A 24,011-nucleotide genomic window follows, 5' to 3' on the forward strand; every position below is an offset into this window, starting at 1 on the left:
CAGATAGGCAGTACTCATCTCACAGAGAGAGAGAGACAGTACAGAAGAAGGGAGGGTTTATGTATGTATTGTGGAGTCAGAGGACATTTACGCCTAAATTGTCCTAATCGTTCGGGAAACGCTCGCACCTAAGTTTCTCTAGAGGACAGGCCTTGGGTGTTTCTACTTTGTCCTCTATTCACAACTACAAAGAGTTCAGGCTTCTGTTACCCGTTTCTTTGAGGTGGGAGAAGGGAGTAGTAAAGACTATGGCACTAATCGATTCTGGAGCTGCTGAGAGCTTTATAGATCAGGGTTTTGTTGCCAAGCATGCTATCCCATCCCAGTTAAAAGAGACACCACTGGCTGTTGAGGCCATCGATGGTAGACCGTTACTTGAGCCTGTTATTTTCCATGAGACCATACCGATTAACTTAACTGTTGGCATCCTACATAAAGAGGATATATCCTTAATGCTCATTTCTTCTCCGTCTATTCCCATAGTCCTGGGGTACTCCTGGTTGAGGAGACACAACCCTATTATTAATTGGGAGTCAGGGGAGATAGTTTCGTGGGGAAAGAATTGTCAAGGAAAATGCTTGCGGAAGGTCTTACCTCTCGGATTAACTAACACATCGACTACCTCTGACAATCCTACAGAGACACAAATTCCGCCTCAGTATCTAGATTTAAAGGCAGTATTTGACAAAAAGAAAGCCGATACCTTACCCCCACACAGGTCCTTTGATTGCAAAATTAACCTACTCCCTGGTACCATGCCTCCCAGAGGTCATGTATACCCATTATCTACGAAAGAGAACTCAGTTCTAGAGGAGTATATTCACGAGAATTTAGACAAGGGATTCATCAGGAGGTCCTCCTCCCCTGCCGGGGCTGGATTTTTTTTTGTTAAAAAGAAAGATGGTTCTTTGAGACCTTGTATTGATTATCGAGGCTTGAATAAGATAACCATTAAAAATGCCTACCCGATTCCCTTGATCACCGAACTCTTCGATCGTTTGAAGGGCTCTACAATTTTCACCAAGTTAGACCTCAGAGGGGCATATAACTTGGTGAGAATCCAGCAGGGACATGAGTGGATGACGGCATTCAATACTCGCTATGGTCACTATGAATATACGGTTATGCCTTTTGGGTTATGCAATGCACCAGCGGTATTCCAAGATCTGATTAATGAGGTTCTTAGGGAATTTCAGCAAGAGTGCGTCATTGTATACCTAGATGATATACTTATACATTCTAGTGAGATTGAGACTCATCACAAGCAAGTCAGGAGGGTTTTGCACAAGCTTCTTCAGCATGGTTTGTACTGCAAGTTGGAGAAATGTAGCTTTGATCAAACCCAGGTAACCTTTCTCGGCTATGTGATCTCTGGGGAGGGATTTAAGATGGATCCGGATAAACTCCAGTCCATTCTAGAGTGGCCTTTACCCAAAGGTCTTAAAGCCGTACAGAGATTTATTGTTTTTTCCAATTATTATAGGCGCTTTATTAAGGGCTATTCTTCAATTATCGCACCTATCACTAATATGACCAAACAAGGGGCTGATACTAAGAATTGGACTACTGAAGCTCTTCTTGCGTTCAAAACTCTCAAGGAGCTTTTCGCTTCCGCTCCAATTTTAGTTCACCCCGACACTTCCCTGCCTTTTCTGCTTGAGGTAGACGCATCAGAGACTGGTTTAGGTGCTGTCCTATCTCAAAGGTTGGGTGTTGATAAACCATTACATCCATGTGGATTTTTCTCTAAAAAATTGTCCGGTACTGAGAGCAGATATGACATTGGTGACAGAGAATTACTTGCGGTTATCAAAGCTTTGAAAGAGTGGAGACATTTATTGGAAGGTACTTTACATCCTGTTACCATTCTAACAGACCACAAAAATTTGTCTTATATCGGAGAGGCCAAGCGTCTGTCCTCCAGGCAGGCTCGTTGGTCATTGTTTCTTACCCATTTCAATTACGTTCTGACTTACAGACCTGGCTCAAAGAATTCTAAAGCCGATGCGCTATCTCGCCAATTTGAGCCTTCTGCTTCAGTTGAACCACTTGTGTCCTCCATTGTACCCAAATGCAATATTATTGCTAATACCAGTCTTAAAATTCATTCTCCGCTACTTGACCAGATCTTGAAGTCACAACATCTAGCTCCCGGAAACACTCCTGAGGGAAGAAACTTTGTTCCTCCTGAACTTCAACTGGAGCTCTTACAATGTTTTCACGAAAGTAAGATAGCTGGTCATCCTGGTATTCGCAAGACATACTCTCTGATATCCAAGGATTTCTGGTGGCCTTCACTTCGAAAAGATATTGAGGAGTTCGTCGCAGCTTGTGAGACTTGTGCCAAGACTAAACTACCTCATGCTTCTCCATGTGGCCTGTTACACCCCTTGGACGTTCCTGAGAAACCTTGGTCCTGTTTGTCCATAGACTTTATCGTTGATTTACCTGCTTCCAAGAGACATACTGTTATTCTCACGGTAGTGGATAGATTTACTAAGATGGCTCATTTCGTACCATTACCTAAACTTCCGACTTCTCCTGAATTGGCGGAGATTTTTGCGAGAGAGGTTTTTCGCCTACATGGGATTCCTTCGGAGATTGTTTCTGATAGAGGTTCTCAATTTGTCTCACGTTTCTGGAGATCCTTTTGTTCTCAAATGGGTATCAAATTGAACTTCTCCTCTGCCTATCACCCTCAGTCTAACGGAGCTGCTGAACGTACTAATCAAAAGATCGAACAGTATCTACGTTGCTTTGTTTCCGAACACCAGGACGATTGGGTCGGTCTGATTCCTTGGGCGGAGTTCGCACACAATAACCTTGTTTGTGATTCAACTCGCTCTAGCCCTTTCTTCATGAACTATGGCTTTCATCCTTCGATTTTTCCTTCGGTTTCCTCTTCTCAGGGGATACCGTCGGTTGATGATCATGTCGCCAACCTGAAGAGATTATGGGATCAGACTCGGCAAATTCTATTACATAGTTCTTCGTTGTTCAAGAAACACGCTGACAAGCATAGAAGAGCGGCTCCTGTTTTTGTTCCTGGGGATAGGGTATGGTTGAGTACTAAGAATATTCGCCTAAAAGTCCCATCTATGAAGTTTGCTCCTCGCTACATAGGTCCTTACAGGATTCTCACTCGTATCAACCCGGTTGCGTATCGCCTTGCTCTGCCACCTGCCTTACGCATTCCTAACTCTTTTCATGTCTCCTTGTTGAAACCTCTTATTTGCAACAAATTCTCCTCTAAGGTTTCCTCTCCTCGTCCTGTTCAGGTGGAGGGTCGGGAGGAGTACGAGGTCAGCTCCATCATTGATTCCAGAATTTCAAGGGGAAAATTGCAATATCTGGTCAACTGGAGGGGATATGGTCCTGAGGAGAGGAGTTGGGTACCTCAGGAGGACGTTCATGCGTCTCGCCTTCGCAGAGCATTTCACCTCCGCTTCCCATCTCGCCCCGGTTCCTTCCGCCCGGTGGGCGTATCTGAGAGGGGGGGTACTGTCAGGGTACCTGAGGCCTCTACCTCTAAGGGAGGTAGAGATTTGGTGGTTTGCCCGTCCAGGCGAGCTGTTTCCTTCGTTCCTCGCGGTTCATCCAGTCACTTAAACACCGGCCGCGAGGAATCCACGTCCTTTTCTAGCAGGACGCTCAATACGTGACGTCATGACGCTATCACGAGCGACCTGTCACTCAAGTGTCCGATATCCAATCGGTACTTGTCAGAGGCGTGATTACCATCCAGAGCCAGGGTATTTAAGCTTACTTCTCTCTTCAGCTCATTGCCCTGTCGTGGTTCTAGCTTGTCTAGTCACTCAGTGCTCTGGTATTCTAGTTTACTCTATTTGGTTTTGACTCGGCTTGTTGTACTACCCTGCTTCTCTGTTCTCCCTTGACCCGGCTTGTCTCTCGCTTATCTGTCTTCCCGTTCCCTCGACCTCGGCTTGTCTCTGACTATTCTCTATTACTCTCGGTACGTTAGTCCGGCCATTCTAAGGCCCGGTATACGTACCTTTCCACTCTTTGTACTCTGCGTGTTGGATCCCTGTCCCGATCCTGACAGTATGTAATTGAAGTGAGTAAGGAATATAGACCAACGGGCCTGTCTCGATGATAATCGTTTAGCCTCCCCAATATAGGATAAGTTTTTATGATCCGTCAAAATGGTAACAGGATGCAAAGTTCCCTCCAATAGATGTCTCCACTCCTTTAAAGCCATGATAACCGCTAGGAGTTCCCTGTCACCAATGTCATATCTGCTCTCAGTACCCGATAATTTTTTGGAAAAATACCCACATGGGTGTAATGGTTTATCCACACCCAACCTTTGGGACAGGATGGCACCTATACCCGTCTCAGAAGCGTCAACTTCGAGTAGGAAAGGCAGAGTAGTATCAGGGTGAACTAAAATTGGTGCGGAAGCAAACAGCTCCTTGAGAGTCTTAAAAGCCAGAAGTGCTTCAGTAGACCAATTCTTAGTGTCAGCCCCTTGTCTGGTCATATTGGTGATAGGAGCAATAATAGAGGAGTAACCCTTAATGAAACGTCTGTAATAATTAGAGAAACCAATAAATCTCTGAATGGCCTTGAGGCCCTTAGGTAAAGGCCAATCTAAAATGGATTGGAGTTTCTCCGGGTCCATTTCAAAGCCCTCTCCAGAAATCACGTAACCAAGAAAGACAGTCTGGGATTGGTCAAAGCTACATTTCTCTAATTTGCAGTACAAGCCATGTTGAAGAAGTTTGTGCAAAACCCTTCTGACCTGTCCGTGGTGAGTCTCAATATCCCTGGAATGTATAAGTATATCATCGAGGTATACAATAACACAGTCATGTTGAAACTCCCTAAGAACTTCATTAATTAGATCCTGAAATACCGCCGGGGCATTACAGAGACCAAAAGGCATTACTGTATACTCATAGTGCCCATAACGAGTATTGAACGCAGTCATCCACTCGTGTCCCTGCTGAATTCTCACCATGTTATAAGCACCTCTGAGGTCTAACTTAGTGAAAATCTTGGAACCCTTTAATCGATCAAAAAGCTCGGTGATCAAGGGGATCGGATAGGCATTTCTAATGGTTATCTTGTTCAAACCTCGGTAGTCAATGCAAGGTCTTAAAGAACCATCCTTCTTTTTAACAAAAAAAAAATCCAGCCCCAGCAGGGGAGGAGGATCTCCTAATGAACCCTTTGTCTAGGTTTTCACGAATATACTCCTCTAGGACTACGTACTCATTCGTAGATAAAGGGTATACATGGCCCCTGGGAGGCATAGTACCAGGAAGTAAATTAATTTTGCAATCAAAAGGCCTGTGTGGTGGTAAGGTATCAGCCTTTCCTTTGTCAAATACCGCCTTTAAATCTAGATACAAGGACGGTATCTGTACTTTAGTAGAGTCGGTAGAGTTATTAAGTGTGTTAACAATACAAAGGGGTGACACTCTCTTTAAACATCTCTCTTGACAACCCTGACCCCACGAGACTATTTCCCCTGATTTCCAATCTATAATGGGGTTATGTCTCTTCAGCCAGGAGTATCCCAGAACTATGGGAACAGAAGGAGATGAAATGAGTAGTAGAGATATCTCCTCCTTGTGTAGAATACCAGTAGTTAAGTTAAGAGGTGTGGTTTCCCGGAAAATCACAGGCTCAACTAAAGGTGTACAATCTATGGCCTCAACAGCCAAAGGTGTCTTCCTTAACTGGGATGGGATAGCGTGTTTGGTGAGAAAAACTTGGTCGATAAAGCTCTCAGCAGCTCCGGAGTCTATCAATGCCATAGTCTCTAAAGTTCCCTTCTCCCAAGTTAAAGAGACGGGTAATAGAAGCCTGTGTTCTTTGTAGTTATGAGTAGAGGACAAAATAGAAACACCCAAGGCCTGTCCTCTAGAGAAACTTAGGTGCGAGCGTTTCCCGGGCGATTGGGACAATTCAAACGTAAGTGACCTCTGACTCCACAATACATACATAGTCCCTCCCTTCTCCTGTACTGTCTCTCCTCTTCTGAGAGGCGAGTAAGGCCTATCTGCATAGGTTCTGGAAACTGTGGAGTTTTGGTTTCAGGACTTTGAAATGATGGAGCTAGTCTAAAGGAAGGTCTACCGGTTCTATCTCGAGTGTTCTGCCTCTCTCTTAGACGTTCGTCAATGCGAGAGATAAAGGAAATTAAGTCCTCCAAATTCTCGGGAAGCTCTCTCGTCGCTACCTCGTCAAGTATTATATCGGATAATCCGTTTAAAAATACGTCTATATAAGCCTGTTCATTCCACTTAACCTCTGCCGCCAAAGACCTGAACACTAGTGCGTAATCCACAAGTGTTCGGTTCTCTTGTCTAAGGCGCAACAGTAATCTAGCTGCATTGACCTTTCTGCCAGGGGGGTCAAAAGTTCTTCTAAAAGCAGCTACAAAGGCATTATAGTTATAGACTAATGGATTATCATTCTCCCACAACGGATTAGCCCATCTCAGAGCCTTCTCAATGAGTAAGGTGATAATAAATCCCACCTTTGCCCTATCAGTAGGGTAGGAACGGGGTTGTAGCTCGAAATGGATACTGATCTGGTTCAAAAAGCCACGACACCTCTCAGGAGAACCAGCATAACGTACAGGTGGGGTAACTCGGGAAGAAGCACCTACAGTGGCTACCTCTAGCCCTGAACCCACAGGAGGAATAGAAGTATTACGCATCTCCTCAGGTGGATTATTAGGACGTGATAGTAACGCCTGTAGTGCTAGTGCCATCTGATCCATTCTATGATCCATGGCGTCAAACCTAGGATCAGGAGAACCAAGCTGACAGTTTGTACCTGCAGGATCCATTGGCCCTGTCGTAATGTCAGGATCGGGACAGGGATCCAACACGCAGAGTACAAAGAGTAGCAGATACGTATACCGGACCTTAGAATGGCCGGACTTAACGTAAAACTACGTATAGAATGGTCAGGGACAAGCCGAGGTCGAGGGAACGAGAAGACAGGTAAGCGAGAGACAAGCCGGGTCAAGGATAACAGAGAAGACAGGTAAGTAATAACAAAGCCGGGTCAGAACCAAAAGACAAGAGAATACAAGAGCACTGTGTGACTAGGCTGGCTAGAACCACGACAGGGCAATGAGCAAATGCTGAGAGCTCCCTTAAATACCCTGGTTCTAGAGACTAATCACACCTCCGCCGAGGCCTGATTCGTGTCCGGGATTTGACTGACAGGTCGGGCTAGAATGGCGTCATGACGTCGACTATTGAGCGTCACGTTACAAAAAGGCATAGTTCTCTCGCGGCCGGCGTTTACATGCGCGAGGGGACCGCGAGGAACGGAAGAATCATGCCGTCTGGATGGAACAACGTCTAAGTCTCTACCCGTCTCAGGGGTAGAGACTACAGGTACCCTGACACAGCAACAACACTGTCACTGTGGAACGGTGTTCCACCCTTTTCCCACGTGCGGCCAGAGGAGGCATTTTGCTTGGCGGACTTCCTCCTGGGTCACAACAGAGAGCAGCGCAAGAGAGAGATAGGGAGAGGAAGCTTAGCTCTGCACAGAGGCATCAAGGCAGTGTTAAGAGTGAGTCAGTGTGTGTGGTTCAGTCCGTGTGTGTGTGTGTGGAGGGGAGGGGGGGGGTGGGCAGTCTCTGTGTGGGTGGGGGTGGTCAGTCTGTGTGGGGGCTCAGTCTGTGTGTATTGGTGTGGTGGGGGGCTCAGTCTGTGTGTGTATGGGTCAGTCTGTGTAAGTGCTAAGGCTCCAAGTGAGATACCTCTCATTTTGTGACCTCCCCTGTACCCTTTGGATAGGCAGCCTTCTCAACCACCCCGGATCGGATTGTGCCACCCCTTCCCTGCAAGGTAAGATCAGGGAAAGGGGAATATTCATTTTTTTCCCTTTTACACAATTAGTAAAATACAAATTGTAAAGCTCTTCCTTATACCACTCTCTACGTCCCTCTGAACACAGTACACCCTTACAGATAGTGAACCCCCCACATACAGTACACTCCCATCAACACAGAGTACATCTTTGCATACACACACAATGCACCCCTCACACACACGCATACATGCTTCACCCCATTACACACCAAATCTCTCTCTCTATATATATATATATATATCTATATCTATATCTATATATATCTATAATAAAAATAAAACTACAGCTCCTTCATAAGCACACAATGCAACCCCAATACACATTCACTCACAATGCAGCCCCTAGTTGCACACGCACACACTTTACAGGCCCTCTCAGCGCACACACAATCTCAAAAGCTCCTATACATGAGCACATGCTTACACTACAGCCCCTAGTTACACATAGTACACCATAAACAGACTCCTCTATACACACACACACACACACACTTCACCACTGCCACTTCTAAACAGCCAAACAGTTATCTTACATCTCCCGAAAAAGGTTTCCATGAAAAGGTGTCTTGTCTGTAATAAGGAAGGCGCAGCAGTGGAACTACAGGGAGTGCTGGTGCTGCGGTTACACCGGGGCCCATCGAGTGGCAATTAGGGCCATCCGATCGGCATGTGTCTTCAGGGGCCCAAAACCGTTTTTGCACCAGGGCCTACTCTACGTTGATTCCACCACTGTGCAACAGCTTCCCCGGCACACAAGCTCTGCCCCTACATGGAAGATTGCCTGCCCGTACGCATGCTCCGTCCCTAATCTCTGACTGAGACACACACTGACAGGCACATACTTTCTGACTAAAACACACACTGAGACACATATACACACACTCTCACAAATTGCTATTTTTATTTTAATTTAGATCCACCCAGCCTCCCTACATTTGGGAGAGCTGAGTGGATCTTCCCTGGCGTCCAGTGTGTCTCCTTTCAAACTTCCTGCAATCTCTTCCTGCTCCCCTGTGTGCTCTCTGTTGTAATGCCGGGGCCGGAGTGACATCATGTACTTAAACAGCGCGCAAGAGAGCAGAGAGGAACTGCAGGAAGGTTACTGCTCCCTCACGCGCTGCGCAGCTCAGCAAAGGGCGAAATGTCTAGTCACCAGGGGCGGGCTGGGCCGGGGGGCAGGGAGGCAATTGCCCCCCAGGCCGCCCGAAATTATTTTAGGACCGGCCGCGGCGGGCCAGCCCTTTAAATGCTGCAGCCGCCGAGCGCTCTGTAAAGAGCGCTCAGACGGCTGCAGCTGCTTTTCCCTCCCTCCCCTCCCCTGTAGGTGGCCGAGCTGCACTCCGGTCCGCGGTCCCGGCCGGAGTGATGGGAAGGTGCTCAGTGTGCACTTCCTGTCAGTCCGGCCGGGTACAGGAAACAAACTCCTGTTCCGCGCGGAACAGGAGTTTCTGTTTCCTGTACCCGGCCGGACTGACAGGAAGGTGCACACTGAGCACCTTCCTATCACTCCGGCCGGGACCGCGGACTGGAGTGCAGCTCGGCCACCTACAGGGGAGGGGGGAGAGAGTAAAAAGAAGGGAAGGGGGGGAGAGTAAGAAGGGGGGAGGGGGGGGAGAGTAAAAAGAGGGGAGGGGGGAGAGTAAAAAGAGGGGAGGGGGGGGGAGAGTAAAAAGAGGGGAGGGGGGGAGAGTAAAAAGAGGGGAGGGGGGGAGAGTAAAAAGAGGGGAGGGGGGAGAGTAAAAAGAGGGGAGGGGGGAGAGTAAAAAGAGGGAGGGAGAGTAAAAAGAGGGGGGAGAGTAAAAAGAGGGGGGAGAGTAAAAAGAGGGGGGAGAGTAAAAAGAGGGGAGGGGGGAGAGTAAGAAAAGGGGGGAGAGTAAGAAGAGGGGGGAGAGTAAGAAGAGGGGAGGGGGGAGAGTAAGAAGAAGGGGGGAGTAAAAAGAGGGGAGGGGGAGAGTAAAAAGAGGGGAGGGGGAGAGTAAAAAGAGGGGAGGGGGAGAGTAAAAAGAGGGGAGGGGGAGAGTAAAAAGAGGGGGGAGAGTAAAAAGAGGGGGGAGAGTAAAAAGAGGGGAGGGGGGAGAGTAAGAAAAGGGGAGGGGGGAGAGTAAGAAAAGGGGAGGGGGGAGAGTAAGAAAAGGGGAGGGGGGAGAGTAAGAAAAGGGGGGGAGAGTAAGAAGAGGGGGGAGAGTAAGAAGAGGGGGGAGAGTAAGAAGAGGGGGGAGAGTAAGAAGAGGGGAGGGGGGAGAGTAAGAAGAGGGGAGGGGGAGAGTAAAAAGAGGGGAGGGGGAGAGTAAAAAGAGGGGAGGGGGAGAGTAAAAAGAGGGGGGGAGAGTAAAAAGAGGGGAGGGGGGAGAGTAAGAAGAGGGGAGGGGGGAGAGTAAAAAGAGGGGAGGGGGGAGAGTAAAAAGAGGGGAGGGGGGAGAGTAAAAAGAGGGGAGGGGGGAGAGTAAAAAGAGGGGAGGGGGGGAGAGTAAAAAGAGGGGAGGGGGGAGAGTAAAAAGAGGGGAGGGGGGAGAGTAAAAAGAGGGAGGGAGAGTAAAAAGAGGGGGGAGAGTAAAAAGAGGGGGGAGAGTAAAAAGAGGGGGGAGAGTAAAAAGAGGGGAGGGGGGAGAGTAAGAAAAGGGGGGAGAGTAAGAAGAGGGGGGAGAGTAAGAAGAGGGGAGGGGGGAGAGTAAGAAGAAGGGAGGGGGGAACAGGAGTTTCTGTTTCCTGTACCCGGCCGGACTGACAGGAAGGTGCACACTGAGCACCTTCCTATCACTCCGGCCGGGACCGCGGACTGGAGTGCAGCTCGGCCACCTACAGGGGAGGGGGGAGAGAGTAAAAAGAAGGGAAGGGGGGGAGAGTAAGAAGGGGGGAGGGGGGGGAGAGTAAAAAGAGGGGAGGGGGGAGAGTAAAAAGAGGGGAGGGGGGGGGAGAGTAAAAAGAGGGGAGGGGGGGAGAGTAAAAAGAGGGGAGGGGGGGAGAGTAAAAAGAGGGGAGGGGGGGAGAGTAAAAAGAGGGGAGGGGGGAGAGTAAAAAGAGGGAGGGAGAGTAAAAAGAGGGGGGAGAGTAAAAAGAGGGGGGAGAGTAAAAAGAGGGGGGAGAGTAAAAAGAGGGGAGGGGGGAGAGTAAGAAAAGGGGGGAGAGTAAGAAGAGGGGGGAGAGTAAGAAGAGGGGAGGGGGGAGAGTAAGAAGAAGGGGGGAGTAAAAAGAGGGGAGGGGGAGAGTAAAAAGAGGGGAGGGGGAGAGTAAAAAGAGGGGAGGGGGAGAGTAAAAAGAGGGGAGGGGGAGAGTAAAAAGAGGGGGGAGAGTAAAAAGAGGGGGGAGAGTAAAAAGAGGGGAGGGGGGAGAGTAAGAAAAGGGGAGGGGGGAGAGTAAGAAAAGGGGAGGGGGGAGAGTAAGAAAAGGGGGGGAGAGTAAGAAGAGGGGGGAGAGTAAGAAGAGGGGGGAGAGTAAGAAGAGGGGGGAGAGTAAGAAGAGGGGAGGGGGGAGAGTAAGAAGAGGGGAGGGGGAGAGTAAAAAGAGGGGAGGGGGAGAGTAAAAAGAGGGGAGGGGGAGAGTAAAAAGAGGGGGGGAGAGTAAAAAGAGGGGAGGGGGGAGAGTAAGAAGAGGGGAGGGGGGAGAGTAAAAAGAGGGGAGGGGGGAGAGTAAAAAGAGGGGAGGGGGGAGAGTAAAAAGAGGGGAGGGGGGAGAGTAAAAAGAGGGGAGGGGGGAGAGTAAAAAGAGGGGAGGGGGGAGAGTAAAAAGAGGGGAGGGGGGAGTAAGAAGAGGGGAGGGGGGAGTAAGAAGAGGGGAGGGGGGGAGTAAGAAGAGGGGAGGGGGAGAGTAAGAAGAGGGGAGGGGGAGAGTAAGAAGAGGGGAGGGGGGGAGAGTAAGAAGAGGGGAGGGGGAGAGTAAAAAGAGGGGAGGGGGAGAGTAAGAAAAAGGGGGGAGAGTAAGAAGAGGGGGAGAGTAAGAAGAGGGGAGGGGGGAGAGTAAGAAGTGGGGAGGGGGAGAGTAAGAAGAGGGGAGGGGGGGAGAGTAAGAAGAGGGGAGGGGGGAGAGTAAGAAGAGGGGAGGGGGGAGAGTAAGAAGAGGGGAGGGGGGAGAGTAAGAAGAAGGGGGGAGTAAGAAGAGGGGAGGGGGGAGTAAGAACAAGAGTGGGGAGTAATTAGAAGAAGGGGTAAGAAGAAGAAGGGGGAGTAAGAAGAAGAAGGGGGAGTAAGAAGAAGAGGGGGGAGTAAGAAGAAGAAGGGGGGAGTAAGAAGAAGAAGGGGGTAAGAAGAAGGGGGGAGTAATAAGAAGAAGGGGGTAAGAAGAACAAGGGGGGGGAGTAAGAAGAACACAGGGAGGAGGGGGTAAGAAGAACACAGGGGGGGTGAGAACACACAGAGGGAGGAGTGAGAAGAACACAGGGAGGGTGGAGGGGGGATGAGAAGAGCACAGGGAGGGTGGGTGAGTGTGAGAAGAGACCGCTAGGGGAGGGTGGGGGAGAGGAGAGACCACTAAGGGGCAGGGGAGAGCTCTAAGGGACAGCTCTATAGGACAGGGGGCAAGACAGGGAGCTCTTTAACACTACGCGCGCGCACACACACACACACACACACACACACACACACAATGCATCCCTATACATACACAGAAACACACAATGCACCCCTATACATATACAGAAACACACAATGCATCCCTATACATACACAGAAACTGAACATGCTTCCCTTACACACAGAGAAACACACAATGCAACCCTTACACACAAAGACAATGCATCATTTGCACACATACACAGAAACATACAATGCAAACCCTTACACACACACTGTTTTTCTTACATACACACAGAAACACAATGCATCTCTTACACTCAATGCACACACATACAGACACACACCTTGCATCCCTTATGCATACAAACACAGATTCACACAATGCATCCCTCACACACAACCAGAAACACATAATACATCCCTTATACACAAATACACACTGCTTCCACTACACACAAACACACTGCATCACCTGCACAAACTGGTATCCCTATACACTACATACCATAAGCACACATATTAGATAACACATAACAGCCCATCATCATCCTCATCTAATTGTAAGTAGGCAATCTAGTATATTATTAGTGACACTAATCTATAATTTACCTCACATTAAAGGGACACTATAGCTTAATGAAGTGGTTCTGGTGTCTATAGCTGGTCCCTGCAGGCTTTTTAATGTAAACACACACTGTGTGCAGCACTGGCGTTAGTTCATATGGCAGATCATATGGGTGGGGCATTGTGATGTCACATGGGGGGGGCGGCAAATTTATATTTTGTCTAGGGCGGCAAAAATCCTTGCACCGGCACTGTGGTGACCCACAGGAGGGGAGTGCACTGATTGCACTGCACTCTCCTCCTGCCCAGACCCGTCTTGACCGCAGTGCAAGTGCCCTCTGCCCCTAATTTACAGTGGCTCACACTCACAACAAGCAGTGACTGGAGCCCTTTGCAGAGACGGAAACAAAGAGGTTCTGCAGCATTACATTAAACAGCTGTTCCCCATGCAGCCACAGGTGGCGTTGTGCTGGGAGACTGTGATTACTCTTCACTTCCTCCCAGCCTACAGAGCAGCGCATGGGGGAGAGAGGAGGAGGCATGATTTAATCTTGAATAAATCCTCTAAGCAAACCTTTATAAATTTTTGGGGGGGGGGGATCAGCTCTGTTTCCACAGTTTATTGGTGTTTACTCTCATCTCTGTATTAATATTGAGGGATGTCTAAGTAGTAACATCAGTGTGTGTCAGCAGGGCCAGCCGTTGGGGTGGGCAAGCTGTGCGGTCAGGCAGGGTGCCATGACAACAGAGGCGCCCGGCGGCCAACACAGCTCACAAGTTGGGTACACCAGCATATTTAATTTAAACGATTCGCTGGTGGTCCACTGGTGCGCACCAGCAGTAGGTGCAGTCAGATCATATCCTCTCCCTCGTGGTTCCGGCGCTCAGAGATTCTCAGCCTGTGCTCTGACAACATTGAAAGTCAGAGCCGTGAAGGAGCGGGTATGGCAAAGAGCTACTGATTAGCATAACATCAATATCCGTTATAAAGCCAGAAAAAGGTGGGCATGGATGGTGAACTGATTTGGTGGCGCAATGGGCCACTTGACTGCTTTTGCCCCCCCAGGCCTAAGGCTGCCAGCCCTCCCCTGCTAGTCGCCATGGCGACCTGGCAGTTGTCGAGCCCTGTGTATGTATGTTTGTGTGTGTGTGTGTGTATATAATACACACACACGAGAGAGAGAGAGAAGTAGCAAGAGAGGTGAGAATAAACAACAGCTCAATTAGCCTGCCCTTCGGTGGGTCCCCGCTCAGATCTCAAGCTGGTTTTAGCTCATCTAGTGCCATTACATTGAGAACATATCTGAAGCATATCAGACTGGTCCCACACATACGGGCAGTCCAGATCTGAAATGCCAGCAAGTTCCCTCTGCACGAGAGATAGAGCAACCCCAGACAATCGTTTCAACCTTGTAAGGTATAATAAGTGAGGTAACCAGCTTGAGATCTGAGCGGGGACCCACCGAAGGGCAGGCTTAATGAGCTGTTGTCCATTCTGCTTCAGGATCATTACACAAATGGCCAAAACAGGGCCACTTTCTGTCAGGTTATCTGGTGCTCTCTGTTCAGTCATTCGCAACTGTTCAAGTCCGCTATGATGCTGAGGAGCAACCCCTCCAGTATGGACATATATAGGCATTAATGTTGACTCAAGATACTGTCCCTTCCTTTCACATATTACAATAAGACGTTCCAGCACCAATTGTCAGACGCATTCAGTGCCAGGACTGGCCACAGACCTATATAAAACTACTTTGAGCTTTGTTTCAAAGCCCTGTGGTGCTGACCTTTGTGATTCCGAATAGCACATTTCTGTTCAGTGTGTTTTCTCTGATATATTGACTCCGCTAGATAGACTTACCTAATCTCTGTACTCATGGATCCAGCCTGGAATTATGGGTTTGTGCATCTCTGGATTCCCTGACCCAAGCCTGTTTACGGACTCTGCTTAAAGGGACACTCCAGACCACTAAAGCACTTCAGCTGGGTAAAATGCTTTGTGTGTGAATAGTGTTTCATTACAAAAAGTGCAAATTTCAATAGAAATTAGCACTATTTTAAATAAACTTTATTAAAACCCCTGACTGTCAGACAACATGTCCTGTTACTTCCTGGTTTGTTTAACTTAGTGGGGCTAAACTCAAGAGGCAGCAATTGTCCAGAGCACCTACCATGCAAAGACTTCTTATTGAGCTGCATTGGGGAAATCTGTTATTGGACAGCCGCAGAAAGTCAGGGCTGAGGAAGAAAGGGGAAGTACAGGTTACATTCGAGGGGTGGGTGGATTTTTATAATGAAAAAAAAAAAAGCTACCCAGAGAGATAAGGCTGTCCAATCGGTTTTCCCAATGCAACTCAATCAGAAGTGTTTACAAGGCAGGTGCTCTGAGCAATTGCTGCCTTTGGGATTAGCTCCACTGAGCTAACAAGACCAGGAAGTAACAAGACCTGTTGTCTGCTTAAAAGCTAGGGGGTGTAACCAGGTTGATTTATAAAAGTGTCAATTTCTATTGCAATCAGCACTTTTTTGCAAAAAATAAACAAAATAAATATCGGACTCTCTTAACACAAAGCTTTAGGGGTCTGGATTGTCCCTTTAAGTTAAGTTTGAGAAGAGATAAGCTAGGAGTCTGAGAGCCATATGCAAAAACCATTTGCTCCGTACTGGCCTGTGAGCTCACCTGTCTTTACTACAAAGAGGAGTAAGCATGTCTAATAAACCAAAGAAATGGTTGGACAATGCTCCCTTTCACTAATTATGTTTTGTACAAGTGGTTGTTGACAACAGTTACGACAGCATAGACTACAGCTATGTGTACAGCTGTATTCAATTTTCTTTTATCTGCATTTAGAGGCAAGAATTTGTACTTTTTACAGAAGAAATTCATCCTGATCATGTAAGTGAAGTCCATTGTTTACATTAGCACCACCTCCTCCTCTCCACCGACACACAGGAAATATCACTGGCAGTGGCAATATCATTGTTAATAGCAGCACATGCTCAAAAGGAACATGAATCTCAGCATCATACTGCATGAGACTTCATAATTAAAGCATTTACGTTTTCATACTAGTATAAATTCCCAAGATTATTTTTTCCCATTCTATACATTTGAGCCTCTGAAGAGGATACACAAGATTGCCAATACTGATCATAAAAATTATTACGTAGTAACTTGCAATTTGTTGCACTACAATTATCACAATGAATTAGAATGCCGTTAATAGTGGACACCCCATCATGTAAAGAATGTTGCCAAGTGTACAGTAATGTATAACTCAATGGCAATTTATTAAACAGCATTTTGTTAAAGATGGTAAAAGCCCAGATACCTTTGTCTCTGATTGTCCCAAAATGTGCTCATTTTTTCAGAATGTTCCTCCCAGAACATCTATTCCAAAAAAAGATGGTATATTAAACAGTGAAAAATATCTCCAAACACTGACAGAATGAAGTTCTCATCATAAACATCACAATGAGCTTTGAAAATAGATATAGATAACCCATTATATTATTTTTTTATTTAAATTTGTTTTACAGCACATGTAATACTAGATACTGTTGCAAGCTACCGGCAGCTAATCAATACATTATAAAGAATCCCGTGTACTGTATTTGCAGGTATGTGACGATATTTAAAGCAGTGGAGAGTATAGCAAATTGGTTTCCATTGGTATTACGGTAGGCTCTGCATGTTATAATTGTACTATATCAGTAAATCTCCACATGTCTTAAAGCAACTTTGAGGTTTGCTGTATGATTGAGTCTATAGCACTCTGAATGTTGTCTTTTGTAGGAATTTAATAAGAATTCATCTTGATTTATTTTTTACCCTGTAAATCAACATCCAAAATCCATATACTCACCACAGTTTCATTTTCCAGCCCTTTCAAAGACTGTATTTCAGCCTCAAGACTGGAAAGCTCGTGAACAACAATCTTATTAAAATTATTCAATTTCTGTAATCTGATTGGGGAAAAACCAAATGACAAAACAAATAAAAAATTTTTTTTTAACATACTCAATGCAAATTACATTGTAGTTAAATGTCAGTGTGGACAGTTCCTGATCTCTTTAAACAAGACATTCTTGTGTAGGGCTGGTACAAACTTTTATATTGCCCTAAGCTAAAATTCACTGCAGGATCCAAGCGCTTGATGGCTTTTACAGCACCAGCACTATGTTTCTCCAGGAAGCGTCAGAAAGTGAGGCAGCACTGACCCGTGACATACCTTACACACACACCATACCAACAGAAATAGACATTCAGTCAAGAAAGACCCAATGGGACATTCGGTCAAGTAAGATCCAATGCATAAAGAGCAAATATTCAATCTGCTAAATGAAGATAGGAAGGGTGCCCTTAAAGCATGCGAAGGTACAGAACGGCCTGAGATGAAGTGTCAGGAGGTGAAGTGGACCGACTGGATGAAGATGGCTTTAGCCACAAGGGTCTGGTTCAAGTAAGTAAAACTCACTTTGTCCCACGGCCCGAGACACTCAGTGGAGCAGTCACCGTCGGGGTCTTTGCAAAACATGCAAACACCCCATACAGTGACAGAGCCTCCTTAACAAATACTGACAGGGTTATTCATTAACATGAGAATTGTATGGAATACCAAGCGAATTTAAAAATGAAGGTCAAAGTGGTTGACCTGGAACCACAGCTGAATTGAAGCATTTATTTCAGTTTTGCCACTTTTTCTTTTAAAAATTAACTTTATAGTCAATAACACTATAGTCAATAACCCTGTATGTGCTCTATGTCCTAACTTGGCAGATAAAATTAACCATATTTCCCTTCTTTGCTCCCTTTCCACATCAGACACAGATGAAGTATACCACTGGAATGGGACCACAATTAAAAGATAAACACATATCCTGTAAGCACCTCAAATAAAGCAAGGGGGATTTAACATATTCAGCTCAATAAAATTTGAGAAGGGTTTATTATTAGGAGCTACAGAGTGGGCTACAAAAATGTTTGCGGAAGGAGCAAATCACAATTCCACACATTTTGAAAGATATCGCTCTTCATTGACACTAGCAAGGTCAATGCAAAATATGCAGATATATTTGCAGAGCTTAACAAGCTTTCTGAAAAATAGCATCTAGCAAGATTAATAAGACTTGAGAACATTTGCGCAGTCCCACTACCTACTGAAATCAGTCTCGACCAACCTGGGAGAATTTAATGATGTTCAGTGGAGCACTCAGTCCCTGGGTATTATAAATTGCCTTTAATACTGCAGAGCTTTTAGTTTCTGCTTAACCGTATCAGTTAGTGAATACTGACTTAAAACAGATCCCATGCTAGTCAAAGAATAAATTAAATAGTTAAATATAGCAACCAGATCTACTATGTAATGAATTTACCTGCATTGTTGTATTTCACCCAACAAGTTAGACACCTTCTGATGAGAGACTTCCAATGTCTTATGAGCTCGGATTTCCATTCTTTTGTACCTAGACTAAACACAAATAGTCTACAGATGCCATAAATGCTTAAAAAATACTAAAAAAAAATTAAAGCGACACTATAGTCACCAAAACATCTTTAGCTTAATAAAGCGGTTTTGGTGTATAGATCATGTCCCTGTAGTCTCACTGCTCTATTTTCTGCCATTAAGGAGTTAGATCATTTTGTTTCAGTTTATGCACCATAGCCATACCTCCCCTGGCTGTGATGGACACAGCCTGCATGAAAGAAAAATGGTTTCTTTATTAATCAGATGTAACTTACTATAAACGTTTTATCTCCAGCTTTGTAAATTGAATTTTAAATCACACGCAGGAGCTCCTGCAGGGTCAAGGAAGTTATTAACAGAGCAGTTGAGAAGACATTCTAAATTAAACAAAATTTGCAATAAAGGAAGTGTAAACATAAGGTTACTCTTTACAGGATGTTTGTATGAAGCCCGTGTAAGTCACATGCAAAGAGGTATGCCTAGGGCTGCATAAACAAAGTGATTTAACTCTTAAATGGCAACTAATTGAGCAGTGAGACTGCATGGGCATGATCTATACACCAAAACTGCTTCATTAAGCTATGCATTCTGATTTTTACAGCAACCAATGGTCATTGTTTATTTTTTCTTTTCTATACGTCCTTTATTTGGTAAATTGTTCTTTTATTGAGGCAAAAGATAAAACAGTACAGAACGAAGAACGGGGAGTTATGGCAGTGAAAATACCATTCGCAAATGAAAAAATTAAAATACATCACTACATAAACTGCGTGGATGAGCCTCTTTTTTTTATTTATTTTTTATTCTTTATTATTGCGGTGTATGTAGTTACAAACATACTTGCAGAGCCACAACAGCTATAGCAAGCAATTCAAAAGGCATAGTAGTACAATTGCGTGGCATGGCGTTGATAATACACATTTTTAACAATTATAGCAAGAAAAGAGATGCAGTGCTTGGCGTTAAAAACAAAACTAGAGGAACCAATTGGAGCATATGCACAGAGTAGCTTAGCAACAACAGAATGCCGTTCCACCCTATAGGATGATTATGGTTAAATGAAAAAAACAAACAAATTTCGATTGCCTGCTGGCCCACACCCAGGGCCGGCGCCACCTGTAAGGCGACCTAGGCAGCCGCCTAGGGCGCACCTTAGCAGGGGGCGCCGGATCCCTGTGCCGGAGTCCCCGCTGCTGCTCCTCATGCTGTGCCGCCTGAGCACTTCAGCAAGCCCCAGGCGGCGCGGCATTGCTGTATGGAGGGCGGCCGGGTTTGAGTGACCGGCAGGAGGGAAGTGCAGAGCGCTCCCTCCTGCCGGTCTCTCAATGTAGCGTGGCCAGTGAGCACTTCCCTTCAGTCCACCGGCGGCCGGGTACAGGAAACAGAAGTTCCTGTCCCGCGTTCCGCGCCGCCCGGCCACGCTACACAGATAGGAGGGTAAGGACCATTGGGGGGGGGGGGGGTAAGGACCATTGGGGGGGGTAAGGACCATGAAGGGAGGGAGGGGGGGGGTAAGGACCATGAAGGGAGGGAGGGGGGTAAGGACCATGAAGGGAGGGGGGGGGGGGTAAGGACCATGAAGGGAGGGAGGGGGGGTAAGGACCATGAAGGGAGGGAGGGGGGGGTAAGGACCATGAAGGGAGGGAGGGGGGTAAGGACGATGAAGGGGGGGGTAAGGACGATGAAGGGAGGGGGGGTAAGGACCATGAAGGGAGGGTGGGAAAAGGACCATGAAGGGAGGGTCGGGTAAGGACCATTAGCAGGGGGGGGGGGGGGGGTAAGGACCATGACCATGACCATGAAGGGAGGGGGGAGGTAAGGACCACTAGTGGAGGGGGGGGAGTAAGGACCACTAGTGGAGGGGGGGGGAGTAAGGACCACTAGAGGAGGGGGGGGGAGTAAGGACCACTAGTGGAGGGGGGGGGAGTAAGGACCACTAGTGGAGGGGGGGGGGAGTAAGGACCACTAGTGGAGGGGGGGGAGTAAGGACCACTAGTGGAGGGGGGGGGGAGAGTAAGGACCACTAGTGGAGGGGGGGGAGTAAGGACCACTTGTGGAGGGGGGGGAGTAAGGACCACTTGTGGAGGGGGGGGGAGTAAGGACCACTTGTGGAGGGGGGGGAGTAAGGACCACTTGTGGAGGGGGGGGGGAGTAAGGACCACTTGTGGAGGGGGGGGAGTAAGGACCACTTGTGGAGGGGGGGGAGTAAGGACCACTAGTGGAGGGGGGGGAGTAAGGACCACTAGTGGAGGGGGGGGAGTAAGGACCACTAGTGGAGGGGGGGAGTAAGGACCACTAGTGGAGGGGGGAGTAAGGACCGCTAGTGGAGGGGGGGAAGTAAGGACCACTAGTGAAGGGCGGGGAGTAAGGACCACTAGTGGAGGGGGGGGGGAGTAAGGACCACTAGTGGAGGGGGGGGGAGTAAGGACCACTAGTGGAGGGGGGGGGGAGTAAGGACCACTAGTGGAGGGGGGGAGTAAGGACCACTAGTGGAGGGGGGGAGTAAGGACCACTAGTGGAGGGGGGGAGTAAGGACCACTAGTGGAGGGGGGGGAGTAAGGACCAATAGGGGAGGAAGGGAGTAAGGACCAATAGGGGAGGGGGGGAGTAAGGACCACTAGGGGAGGGGGGGAGTAAGGACCACTAGGGGAGGGGGGGAGGAAGGACAACTATGGGAGGGGGGGAGGAAGGACAACTAGGGGAGGGGGGGGAGGAAGGACAACTAGGGGAGGGGGGAGGAAGGACAACTAGGGGAGGGGGGAGTAAGGACAACTAGGGGAGGGGGGAGTAAGGACAACTAGGGGAGGGGGGAGTAAGGACAACTGGGGGGGGGAAGGACAACTAGGGGAGGGGGGAGTAAGGACAACTAGGGGAGGGGGGAGTAAGGACAACTAGGGGAGGGGGGGAGTAAGGACAACTAGGGGAGGGGGGAGTAAGGACAACTAGGGGAGGGGGGGAGTAAGGACCACTAGGGGAGGTGGGAGTAAGGACCACTAGGGGAGAGGGGAGTAAGGACCACTAGGGGAGAGGGGAGTAAGGACCACTAGGGGAGGGGGGGAGTTAGGACCACTAGGGGAGGGGGGGAGTAAGGACCACTAGGGGAGGGGGGGAGTAAGGACCACTAGGGGAGGGGGGAGTAAGGACCACTAGGGGAGGGGGGAGTAAGGACAACTAGGGGAGGGGAGGGGGGAGTAAGGACCACTAGGGGAGGGGAGGGGGAGTAAGGACCACTGGGGGAGGGGAGGGGAGAAGGGGGGAGTAAGGACCACTAAGGTGTTTGGGAGAGGGAGGACCACTAAGGGGGTGAGGGGGGAGAGAGGGTAATCATAACTGTGGGGGGGGAGTAAGGACCACTAGTGGAGGGGGGGGGAGAGTAAGGACCACTAGTGGAGGGGGGGGGAGAGTAAGGACCACTAGTGGAGGGGGGGGAGAGTAAGGACCACTAGTGGAGGGGGGGGAGAGTAAGGACCACTAGTGGAGGGGGGGGGAGAGTAAGGACCACTAGTGGAGGGGGGGGGAGAGTAAGGACCACTAGTGGAGGGGGGGGAGAGTAAGGACCACTAGTGGAGGGGGGGGGGAGAGTAAGGACCACTAGTGGAGGGGGGGGGGAGAGTAAGGACCACTAGTGGAGGGGGGGGGAGTAAGGACCACTAGTGGAGGGGGGGGGAGTAAGGACCACTAGTGATGGGGGGGGAGTAAGGACCACTAGTGGAGGGGGGGGAGTAAGGACCACTAGTGGAGGGGGGGGAGTAAGGACCACTAGTGGAGGGGGGGGGAGTAAGGACCACTAGTGGAGGGGGGGGAGTAAGGACCACTAGTGGAGGGGGGGGAGTAAGGACCACTAGTGGAGGGGGGGGAGTAAGGACCACTAGTGGAGGGGGGGGGAGTAAGGACCACTAGTGGAGGGGGGGGGAGTAAGGACCACTAGTGGAGGGGGGGGGAGTAAGGACCGCTAGTGGAGGGGGGGGAGTAAGGACCACTAGGGGAGGGGGGAGTAAGGGACACTAGGGGAGGGGGGGGAGGAAGGACCACTAGGGGAGGGGGGGAGGAAGGACAACTAGGGGGGGGAAGGACAACTAGGGGAGGGGGGAGGAAGGACAACTAGGGGAGGGGGGGGAGGAAGGACCACTAGGGGAGGGGGGGGGAGGAAGGACCACTAGGGGAGGGGGGGGGGAAGGACAACTAGGGGGGGGGAAGGACAACTAGGGGAGGGGGGGAGGAAGGACAACTAGGGGAGGGTGGAGTAAGGACAACTAGGGGAGGGGGGAGTAAGGACAAGTAGGGGAGGGGGGAGTAAGGACAACTAGGGGAGGGGGGAGTAAGGACAACTAGGGGAGGGGGGGAGTAAGGACAACTAGGGGAGGGGGGGGAGTAAGGACAACTAGGGGAGGGGGGGGAGTAAGGACAACTAGGGGAGGGGGGGGAATAAGGACAACTAGGGGAGGGGGGGGAGTAAGGACAACTAGGGGAGGGGGGGGAGTAAGGACAACTAGGGGAGGGGGGAGTAAGGACCACTAGGGGAGGGGGGGAGTAAGGACCACTAGGGGAGGGGGGGAGTAAGGACCACTAGGGGAGGGGGGGAGTAAGGACCACTAGGGGAGGGGGGGAGTAAGGACCACTAGGGGAGGGGGGGAGTAAGGACAACTAGGGGAGGGGAGGGGGGAGTAAGGACAACTAGGGGAGGGGAGGGGGGAGTAAGGACCACTAGTGGAGGGGGGAGTAAGGACCACTGGGGGAGGGGAGGGGAGAAGGGGGGAGTAAGGACCACTAAGGTGTTTGGGAGAGGGAGGACCACTAAGGGGGTGAGGGGGGAGAGAGGGTAATCATAACTGTGGGGGGGGGGATTACCACTAAGGGGTTTGGGAGGGGGAGGACCACTAAGGGGGAGAGGGGGGAGAAGACCACCAAGGGGGGACTGCAGAGGGACAGGGGGCCAAGGGAGAGCACTAAGGGACAGAAGGGGAGAACACGGAGGGACAGGAGGGAAGGGGAAATCAATAACTGACAGGAGGGGAGAGCACTATGATTTTTTTTTTTTTTTAAATAAAGAGCTGCTCCCCTTTCAGTCCCTATCCTACCCCACAAACCCTCTCTTTTACACTACACACACACACACATACATAATGCATCCCCCCCCTGCCCCCCCCCACACACACAGAAACATACAATACATTCCAACTCACACACAGACACACCCGAAACACACAACGCATCCCTTACGTTCACACAAACACTCATTCTCTTACACACAGAAACAAAATGCATCTCTTACACAATCAATGCACCCCTTACAGACACACACTGCATTCAATTACATACACAGAAACACACCTTGCACCCCTTACACACACACACACACACACAGAAACATACAATGCATTCCTTACACGCAAACACACACTGCATCCCCTATAAACACACTACATCCCTTACATAAATTGGTATCCCTATACACTACATTCCATAAGAACACACACACATTGCATCCTCTACAATACACATAAAACATCCCCTACACACATACACTCCACTTCCTGTGAGAGAACTCATGGGTGGGCCATGTAGGTATTTATGGGTGGGCATTGTAGGCACACTCACGGTCAAGC

General features: G+C 48.7%; 1 protein-coding gene across 1 annotated transcript in view; it reads right to left on the minus strand.

Annotated features, from left to right (window-relative positions):
• Nucleotides 1-24,011, minus strand: part of SYCP2L (synaptonemal complex protein 2 like) — a 139,182-nt gene that overhangs the window by 9,170 nt on the left and 106,001 nt on the right. The window contains exons 32-34 of the mRNA XM_063453060.1: nt 18,314-18,408; nt 16,804-16,903; nt 16,270-16,328 (exon numbers count right to left, since the gene is read on the minus strand). Coding sequence (XP_063309130.1) covers nt 16,270-16,328; nt 16,804-16,903; nt 18,314-18,408 — 254 coding nt within the window. The remainder of the gene's footprint in view (nt 1-16,269; nt 16,329-16,803; nt 16,904-18,313; nt 18,409-24,011) is intronic.

This window comes from Pelobates fuscus, chromosome 4 (assembly GCF_036172605.1).
Source record: "Pelobates fuscus isolate aPelFus1 chromosome 4, aPelFus1.pri, whole genome shotgun sequence".
In the NCBI taxonomy this organism is placed as follows: domain Eukaryota; kingdom Metazoa; phylum Chordata; class Amphibia; order Anura; family Pelobatidae; genus Pelobates; species Pelobates fuscus.